General features: G+C 31.5%; 1 protein-coding gene across 1 annotated transcript in view; it reads right to left on the bottom strand.

The window, feature by feature from the left end:
- The window catches only part of LOC100182920 (serine/threonine-protein phosphatase 2A 56 kDa regulatory subunit epsilon isoform-like), a 17,422-nt gene extending 6,555 nt beyond the window's left edge, over window positions 1-10,867 (bottom strand). The window contains exons 1-9 of the mRNA XM_009861662.3: window positions 10,558-10,867; window positions 10,026-10,120; window positions 9,337-9,438; window positions 7,734-7,835; window positions 7,322-7,414; window positions 6,529-6,659; window positions 5,495-5,554; window positions 4,698-4,806; window positions 3,047-3,100 (exon numbers count right to left, since the gene is read on the bottom strand). Coding sequence (XP_009859964.1) covers window positions 3,047-3,100; window positions 4,698-4,806; window positions 5,495-5,554; window positions 6,529-6,659; window positions 7,322-7,414; window positions 7,734-7,835; window positions 9,337-9,438; window positions 10,026-10,120; window positions 10,558-10,705 — 894 coding nt within the window. The 5' untranslated portion in view covers window positions 10,706-10,867. The remainder of the gene's footprint in view (window positions 1-3,046; window positions 3,101-4,697; window positions 4,807-5,494; window positions 5,555-6,528; window positions 6,660-7,321; window positions 7,415-7,733; window positions 7,836-9,336; window positions 9,439-10,025; window positions 10,121-10,557) is intronic.

Below are 10,867 nucleotides of genomic sequence, written 5' to 3' on the forward strand. Positions count from 1 at the left end.
AACTTGTTTTCTTTAGGCCAAAAGGTAATATCACATTTNTCGCTATGCTGCACACAGTAGAATAGCTAATGGGTGAAACCTTACACACAACAATGCATTATTGATTAAACGATACAAGCAGGATAGACCACTTAGAAAAAAATTGGCAAGCATTGACAATTCTTAATTGAACATATTGATCTGAAAGCAATAACCCGTAATAAGGTATAACCACTAACTAATATATATATTACACATTGTTTAAGCATAATGACATTGTTGTAATACAAAACCAAAACATCAATATTTTTTAACAGTGTATAGATCTAAAACTATCAAGCTAGTAAAAAATATTGTTGATAATACAAACCCAAAATCCCTATTTTTTAACGGTGTATAGATACTAAAACCAAAATGTCGCTTCTTCAACCTTATTTTAAAAATACAAGGTCCTTTTTTATTGTGGTTTTTAGTATACTTCCCCCCCACAGAGAAAGGCAAATTATCCCTAATGTAAAAGTAATCCTATAAAACATATTTAGCCAAAACCACTATATATATATATTTTAAACACTATCGATCACGTTTGGTAATCTGCATGATTTTAGGCTAAAGCAATACACAGTCAAACAGATGCATGCGAGTAACATGAGATAAAGGCATCCCCAGTCTGCTGGAAATCAATTAAATTATTGGCAGGATTTACGAGTGCGAGGTTATTCGACTATCAGCTGCTTGAAAGCAGAATTGAATTTATAAACTACACAATAGGGATTTATATAGGAACTGTATAGAGCAGTGGTATGATATGACCACAATAATTCACTTAACATGATCTCACCAAATGTTGGTTGAAAGAAATGCATGGATAAACTTTTGTGTATTTTTTTTATAAAATATAACATTGTTGTGCGTAATTTTTTTGTAATTTACAATAATACAATGCTAAAAATTAAAGTCAGAAAAAAAATGATGTTAAAATTTAGGAAAAATTTCTACAAACGATAATGAAATGTTAAAGTGATAGATCTGTTACCTAACATAAAATGTATTAAGTCTTGTATGTTGACAACTAACACAAACAGACAAGAAGGGAAATACACAATAAAGGACGTTTAAACAGAAACATAATTTCTTTAACATCCAAACAATACTCCAAGTAAATTAAATATAAAAATTGGGCGTAGCATAACTGTGTTCAGACAAAAAAAACACAAACTGTGACGAACACCTAATGTGAAAAATAATTTTGTATGAATTTGCAACAAATTCCAGTTTAATGATATGTGATAATGAATAAAAAGTTGTAGGGACCAAAAATGTTGAAAATTTGTTCATCTGTATATTGTTTACTGAGCACTGTTGCTTATGAAAGCCACCCACATATAATTAAAAGGAAGCAGCAGTTCATTTATTCAATTCTATATGGGTTTATAAAACAAGCAAGAGGAAATACAACAAAACTAAAACGTATCAAAAGCAACTACATGAGCATAATACTAACCAAAAATAATTTAATTTGGGATATTTTTAAATAATAATTTAATTTGGGATATTTTTAAATATGTGGCCTAGGACATGTGTTTTGTTAAAAGTTTATTTTCATTTTTTTTGTTAATTTGCCCTTAAATGAAATAAACCACAGCTCACAGTAAATATTTAGTTTTTTTATATAAGTATTCTTGGAGTACAGGTGTACAGCTGATATTATGTTAAATAATAACATCATAAACAAAAAATGTTTCACTCTAAACTGATATGTGATTTTTGGCATATTGCAGAAAATTTTTAAAATGTTTCAATCTAAAGGGATTTTTGGCATATCTGTACATATAAGGCTTTTGATATTGAATTACTTTTGTTTGTTTTTTGAACAATAATGTCCAAATAGAGTGCTATACAAGTTTTGGCGAAAAAAGATAATTGTAACTTTTTAAATAAACAGTTTTATTTGTGTTTTGAGACAAAATCACTTTTGTTTTTTAATTGAAATCTGTTATCCCAATTAAGTAACAGTAGTCAAGAAATAAGTGTAGTTTCAATATACATAGATAGATGTAGGAACTTATAACAAACCTACAAATCCGGCAGAGTGTAGATGTAGACACTTTCTAATATTTAAATAGCATAATTGAGCTATAGTTTAAAAATGAATGCCAAACCAAAGTTATTTTTAAAGCCCATTCAATATGTTCGTTATCGCCATGTAAAATCAACACGGCAATTTGTAAAAATGAAAAACCACAATGGCACCAGTGTAGTGGAATAACTAGGGGTTGGGAGAAGCTCTGAGAATAGCGCGTAGTACAATGGACCGGTGGTGTTTGGTTAAACACAAAGCAAAACATTTAGGGCGCGATTTGTTGTTACGACATTCAATTACAATAGCCCTGCGTGCATTGAGATTTCAACAGCACAGATTGAACTTAGTGATATGATACTGGCTGCACCACAAACGCCACACTCAGCTGCTTTACAAAAGGTTAACCACTGAAACAAGTGTTTGCCATAGTATTAATGTTGTTTTTGTAAAAAACATAGCAAAAATTAGGGTTTTAATCTTTCAACTGTACCTATTAAACAGGGATACAGTTTGAAACATGGTCAAAATTGTGGTTTTAATCAACTACATGAATATTATTTTAAGTGGTCAAGAATTTTGTTTTAAAATTACTAAATAAAAATCAACTATAAATAAAAAAAAACATAGTCAAAATAAAACGTTTTATTAATTACATGCGAATATTATTTTAAATAGTCAAAAATTTTGTTTCAAAATTACTGAAAAATTCAGCAACAAATAAACGGAAATACTAAACGCAACAGGTGATAGGAACCTGCAAGACCTAGGAAACAATAGAAAGAATTTCCAACAGTGGACCATTGTAACCTCTGTCTTTCCAGGAAACATTTAAAGGAACATTAATATTTCACAGTAGTGGGTACACGGGCATTACAAACACGTGAATAATGATATATTTAAGACAGCGCACTCTGGCATGTGTGGGCATAGGTGTTTATTGTACTGATCACATTTTGACATTGAAACAAAAACAAACAGACTCACCTGTCTTGTAAGTGTGGAATCTTTCTCCAGAAACTGAACAATGCAATAGGCTAGCTGTGGAAATGTAAAGAGTATATTTCATTGTTAACATTTTTCTATGGATCATTAAATGATATGGTAAACATCAAGGAAAGCTGTAAAATAATGGTAACAAATGTTTTTGTTCAAAACTTCCAAAACAAATATGGTCCATTTTATTCTTTTTTTGTTTTATTTTTTAGGTAGACAATTTTTTTTTACAGAATTATAAAAACTGTATCCTTACGACTACATAATAGTTTAATTATTTGCTAAAACACGATTATGAAATATGGGAATTATGAACTGACGGTGCCCATCTCACCCTACAGTACTGTTAAATGCTAAAACAAATTTAATTTTTTTTGGTTTAATGTTTTGTTCGCTAAACAATTTTCTTCGCATAAGATACACACTAAAGAGGGATTAAGATGAACATCATACACTCTAGCTTTATATACTAATACACACATCATATACTAATACACACATCATATACTAATACACACATCATATACTAATACACACATCATATACTAATACACACATCATATACTAATACACACATCATATACTAATACACACATCATATACTAATACACACATCATATACTAATACACACATCATATACTAATACACACAGTCACACTCACACACCCAATACAAGTACTTGCAAAACATGAAACTGGGTGTTTTTTGTTAGACCGGTCACTGGTAAAGGTAATCTAAGGACAACATACAAGTTACCACAGGTCCGCGGTAGATCATTTCAATTGGCATGTATTAGCAAGAAATGTAACAAATCAAACAAATGTAAAACCCCAAAAAATGATACATAAATACAGTCATCGGCACACATGGTCGCTATCAAAACCACATATGGTATTATTTATACTGGGAGATAATGTTTAACGAATTAATATTAAAAAGCAAACAGCCAAACACATGTGTATATATATATATATATATTAGTGATAAAGCCCACATTATATTTAAACACAAAACCTTGATTTATTGACTATTATTCAGCATATAAAATTACATTTACTTAAATAACATTAAAGCATTAGGACAAGACCACAAAAAAAGAAAAAAAAGTTACATTCTAATTCAGTAATAGGACAATATATTTACAGCATAGTTAAAAACACCATAAACACTGTTACAGTAGTTGCATTTAGTAAGAACTGCAAGGATTTAAACTTAAAGGAAATAAACTCATTAGCTTTATATTACATACATGCCTACTCGTAATCATAAGACCACATATAGTAGCAACAAAATATATTACAACTAATTAGTGGTGACTGGAATTAATGATAAGTGCTTTGACCTGAAGGGCACTAGCACAACTTAGCGCCTTAACAGAAAGTTTCAGTTTTAACCTTAATTTTTGCAATGTATGTGTCCAAAGCAAAGCTTTGTTTAAAAAAAGGTTGTCATAGCTAGACACTAACATGGAAAGTAAATTTTACATCAATGTATGTATTGTTTACTGATTAATGCAGACAGAGCAGAAGTTTAGGGGTAGGCCTGCCCCTCCTGCCACCCCAAGTTTGGTGCCTTTGCCAGTCTGATAGGTACATTTATTTATCAATAGCTTTGCTGTAAAACACAACCTATCCCACTTACTTGAGCGTGGAACATTGCTAATGCTCTTGTTTTATGTAGAGGTATGAGAACCTTCATGAGGAACTGACGATGTTCTGACTTGAGAGGTAACGCAAAACCATTGATAATGCTGAAAGTGAAGGACATTTCATGTATAAGACTATATGTAATGTTTACTAGGTGTAGCGGCCACGCTTATTTTCTTCCAATTAAATGTCAATATGTTTTTAAGTGTAAGTGTGTTTTAACAACTGTTGTTTTGGCGCTATATCCTTTCTTTTCGTTAAAAATATTTTTAAATCTTTGGTACAGTAATCAAAGAGACAAATAAAGTTATTAACATTATTATTATTACTATTAATGTAGTTCTATTGAAAGAACTAAAACTGATCATTTAAAAAGTTACATTAATCTTTTTAGCCAAAGCATAGAAGAGTGTTTTCTATTTGATTTTGGACATTATTGTACTTGATGGAGCTCTATTAGTACAGCACCTTAACTGCTAATGTTCTAAAGATACTTCATATTAAATTGCAAAGTGTAACATATTTAAGATCCTTTAATTCAGGGTATTTTCAAAACATAAAATAATCTCAAAATACTGTTTTTCATACATGTTAGTGATGTTACATGTATACATAAACTTAAAATACTGTTACTTACTATACAAGTCAAGTGTTTACATAAATTTAAAATGCTGTTACTATACAAGACATGTGTTTAAATAAATTTAAAATACTGTTACTATACAAGACATGTGTTTACATAAACTTAAAATGCTGGCACAAAATCCACACAACAAAGCACGACCACCATACCTTCCCAGTATTTCAAGGAGCTCAGGTATCCCAGCAAATTGTTCGGTCTCGTAAATAAACCTAAATGTACACACCACGGTTAAATATTGCGGCTTGAGTGCTATTTTCAGCACAAAAAATGTAAGAGTAATTTAAACGCTGTTGAAATTAAGCATAACTTCAATAACTTTGTTAATAACAAGCTTAAGAATTCATCTAAAATATTGGCTTTGTCAACACAAAAAAAGCTGGCCCTAATATAAAGAAGACAGCTGCCATGTATTTTATGACATAGCAAGCAATATGGAATAACTGTATCTAATTTTTTTGGCGCTGGCCGCTGATTATTTCCACATTTTAAAAATAATAAATTTTAGGGTTTATACCATGTATACCGACTTTAATGGTATTAGCGGTTTAAGATTTATGCAACAGTAAGTGTAATTGTAAGATGTAATTATGTAACTCTCATTGATATTAAAGCATCGTAAAGGCTGTAATTAGGCAATTGGAAATAAACATACAATTAAAACACGTTTTTAGTTTGCTATTTAGTTTAAAACATACAACACAAAAATATGAATAAGGTTTACAGACTATAACCTACAACTAAATCCAAAACAAAAAGTCTTATATTTATGTATAATAGAATAAGAAATTACTGCATTTGACCTAGTATGTGTATCCTAGCTCAGTGCTCTTCAACCTTTTTTGGGTTGGCGAACCCCTAAAGTTGTTTCAACTCATGCACCACTGATTGCTTTAACGTAAAACTAATGACGTTTCGCAACTCCCAGTGATGCAAGATATAAAAATCATACAAAAAAAACTGTTGGAAAGTGGCTAAATTTGTTAAAAATGTTTGAGATGCACCCTTGTATACCCTTTTGCACTGGTGGCACCCGTGGCATATTTCTGTGCACCGTGCACACCGGCTGAAGAGCACTGTTCTAGCTTATTAATTCAATAACAACGTTTGGTGTTTCAGCAATTAATGACAGAGTTAATAAACTTATTACAATATAGATTTATATTTGTACAAAGAAAGTACATACGTGAGAAAAATGTTGTTCATGTGGCGACGAATAAATGCTCGTAAACCAAGAAACTTTCCGTAAATTCGATGCAGAACTGTTTTGAGGAAATCTCGTTCGCGAGGGTCTTCACTTGCAAACAGTTCCAGCAACTGAAGAAGAATAATAGTCACATTTACTGTTGGATCCAGACATAATTGGCACCACAAGAATCATAAAGTGCAATTATGGTGTGGAAATAGTGCTATGAAATTTCAGTAGCTTTAGATGAAGTGTTATAAATATTTAAAAAGGTTTATATTTTTATGGTGTGTAAATTTTTTGAACAAAGCATAAAATTCTACTTTAAACACTTAAGACTCAAATAAATGTAATAACAGTTGACTGGGTGCAGTAAAATTAATTTAAATAAAAGCAATGTACATTCAAGTGCTTGACAAACCCTACTTGAATATTCTACATTATTGCTATCAAGCGAACATAAAAAACCTCTGCATTAAAGCAAAGAAATAAGTGCTTTTTAATATAAAATTTGACTACACTATGGTCCATGGTACATTTGCTACACTGTACAGATTCTAATTACTAGCTATGCATTTTTCTGTTGTATTCTATATGAGTGAGATCCTACGGCACGCCACACATTATATTTATCAGAAATGTCAACAACATCTCATGGTCCGCATCTGTGGTACTTTTGTAATACTATACAGAATACAGATTCTAACTATGCATTTTTTCTGTTGTTGTCTATATGGGCCCAGTATTTATCTGTCAGAAATGTTGACAAAATCTCATGATCTGTGGTACTTACATGCAGAACAAACTTTTGATCGATATGTTTCTTTGCAATTGAAGGTTGGAAGTCGGGTGACTCCATTACTCGTAGGAAGAATTCGTACACAAGCTGTAAGTATTGTTATGTGTGGTGTGTATAATAATTAAATATCTTGATCGCGTTTTAAACAATTAACAGCGGTCTATTGAAGTTGTGAGGATACGTGTTTATGGTCCTTTGAATGTTCTCTGTTTACTACCAAATGAGACGAGAAAATAGAACGAAAAAGCTGTCCCATCTTCTCCCACCCTACTATATATTGATAAGTAAAAATAATGGTTCAAAATTTTTAAAATGAAAGTTATGATAGAAAACAATAACTGACTAGTTTGGCATTTTGTAAAATCTATAAAAAAATGATGAGAATAATTTTTTGATAAAAACTTACCTGAAGATGTGGCCATGATGCTTCTAATGTTGGATCGTCATCTTCAGGGTCAAATTCAACACTGTCACTTGGTGGCAGTGTGCGGAATATGTTAATTGAGATCTGAAACAAATAGTTTTAAAGCAAGGTTAAGAAATTCAGAAATCAAGCCCAATGGGTTATTATAGCATTGATTTTGGCCTTGTAATTTTGCAGTAGGAAAATACTGTAAAATTTGCGTAGGTTATTTTATGTTAAGTGCTTAACTTTAAGTTGAATTCAAATGTTTTATGCATTTTTAATTTTAAAATAAAGTAAATGAGAATATTTTTGAAAAAACTATATATTTTTAAATAAAACGGTTAAAAACAAAGTAAATGAGAACGAAATCTTATAACATATATATATATATTTTTTTGAATAAAAAGGGTGAATAGCTGATAATATGTTTAACCAGAAGCAAACTTGCTGCTATAACATTGTTCATAAAATGCATTGGTATCACTTGGAATAACAGAGGAATAAACACTCACATGGTTTACTTAAGGCAAACACACAGCCCATAAGTTTACAAAGTGCACAAGCTATAACTTAACTATGCTGTGGCAACATTAAACACAACATAGCTTTACAATCTGCTTTAAATTGATTAATCCGACCACTGAGGACGCTTTTAGATAAACGAATAGTAATATGCGAAAAAAAGACTGGGCCAGGTGTCACTGGATTGGAAATGCAGCAGCTTTTTTTTACTTTAGGCAAAAAAAACTTAACACCTGTTGCACAGCTCAGCAGGTGTATTTATTAAATTGCTTAAATTAGGTAACATATATAGAGTAAGATATTTTCTGATTGTAAATTACTATTTTACCTTAAAATATCGAGTTCATACATTACTGCATAGGGCTATATATTACAACTTATCACAAAGTGGGAAAATATTGATGGTTAGTACGCCAGTATACACACTGGTATGTCTAAAACATGGTATGTTTTGTTGGCTATATCAAGCTGCCACTCTCTGTAAGCAGATTACTGCCACTTCTAATATATATATAAACCTTTACTGTAAATTTAACATTTGATATTAAGTAAATATATATAATGTAATTATTTTAGGGGTCAGTGACCCAGTGAACTGTTATTTGTATGCTTTTTAGGGCTCATATAGCTTACATAATGACACAGAATAGATAAAGGATAATACACATCAACCATAATGATAATACTAAAAGCCTATATTATATTACCCTTAATGACATAAGTGTGAAATGGCAATCATAAAATAGTATAGCAATGGTTTTATAAACAAATTAAAAAAAGAAATGGGAAACGAAAAGGCGCTTACGCAATAAAACAACCAATCAATCAATTAACAAAAACGCAAGGATTTAAGACAAAATAAACGAAAGAATGCGCCGATGGTAATCACCACGCTCACACGCTGTTACTCAACATTGAAAGAAAATAAAACTGGCTGCAGCTAACAAAACGGGCTTAAAATAAGAAAGTAAATGTAATAACAATATAATGAATATTAAGATCATTACAACACATTAAATATAAAACTCATAAAAATGAACCAACACTTTCTGATGCTTCATAAAAAGCACAAAGTACTCACCATGTTTATGATAGGAGCATACACAGGTTCTGATAAAGATCCCTGAGCAGAGGAGATGTAATCCACAACTTCATTTAAACTAGCTCTCTTTATTTCCTTTCCCTATGATAAAGCAGCAATTATAATAATAATAAATTTATTTGTCTTTTCGATTACGGTAGCGAAGATTTAGAAATATTTTAAACCAGAAGACAGGGTATGGGGGCAAAACAACAGTTGTTAAAACACGCTTACAGTTAAAACATATTTACAATTAGTTGGAAGAAAATAAGTGTGGTCGCTATACCTAGCAGACAAACCAGCCATATTAAAAACATGTAATACAAAAAATTCCGCATTAAACATTAATTGGGTTGCACAACAAAATATGCAGAATTCTATTTATCTCAAGAGTTGGGCTATCGGATCCAAAATATGGAACTGTGCTCGTTTTTCAATGGAACCGATGATGTAACCAGAAAATATTGTAATATTTTAGCTGCTGTTGCTACTATTATTAATCTACTTATCAAAAAAAGTTTTAATGCAAAAAGCTATGCATATAGTTTTTTAATATGCTCAATCTTATAATACATTAAACTTTTCCAACAGCCCACAGTACATGAAAAGCACAGCATTGCTAGGCCTGCATTTTTCTATGCATTGTAATTACATGCAACTGTCAGCATATTTTTAAACGATCCACGAACCTGTATATCTTCTATAGTCTCCATAAAGTTAAATATCACAGAGCATTGGTCCAGTTTCTTCATGAACAAATCCATTTGTTCTGGTGGAACAGCATCTGCCAAAATTGAACCGGTAAAATTAGATAAACTCATCACTTATTCATGGTGGGACAACTTATTGGGAAATAACACAAGTGTCCTATTATTGAACACCATGCAAGAAGCAGTACATCAGAGTTTCCAAGTATGAAACTTTGTGGGAAAAATGTAAAAATGAGTTCAAGCAATTCTAACCATGTATTTTTTTACACACAGCATGCTCTCTGAGCACCAAATTATGCCAATACAAAAAAGCATTCCCTTTATCTAGTGCATGTCCGCTATGTCCACAATAATCAGTTCACTATGTCCGCTATGTCCACTATGACCACTATGACCAATATGTCTGCTATGTCCACTATGTTCGCCCTGTCCGCTATGTAGTGAATATTGTGGACATACCGGACATGCACTAATTAAAGGGACCCCAAAATACCAGGTACCCAAGGCTTGCCTTTTATTAGTGGTAACGGTGTCAGCTCTTTTTTTCCATCTTTGTTAAAGTTCGACGAGCTTTGAGATCTACGCTGTGCCTGTAACTTATGCACAGACTTTCTGTGGAAAGCCTGATCCTTCTCCAGAGAAAGTCCGGGCATGCTCATTGTTGCAGAGTAAGTTTCCGATCACTTATCTCATCCCATTTAATCGAGATACAACGATTTTCGCTCATTAAAAGCATGGAATAATAAAACTACTTACAGTACAGTACCATAAAGACCCCTGCAGGTTTTAAAACTATTAACTATAAAATAAAACAAAAAACA

Source organism: Ciona intestinalis, chromosome 10 (assembly GCF_000224145.3).
Source record: "Ciona intestinalis chromosome 10, KH, whole genome shotgun sequence".
Taxonomy (NCBI): Eukaryota; Metazoa; Chordata; class Ascidiacea; order Phlebobranchia; family Cionidae; genus Ciona; species Ciona intestinalis.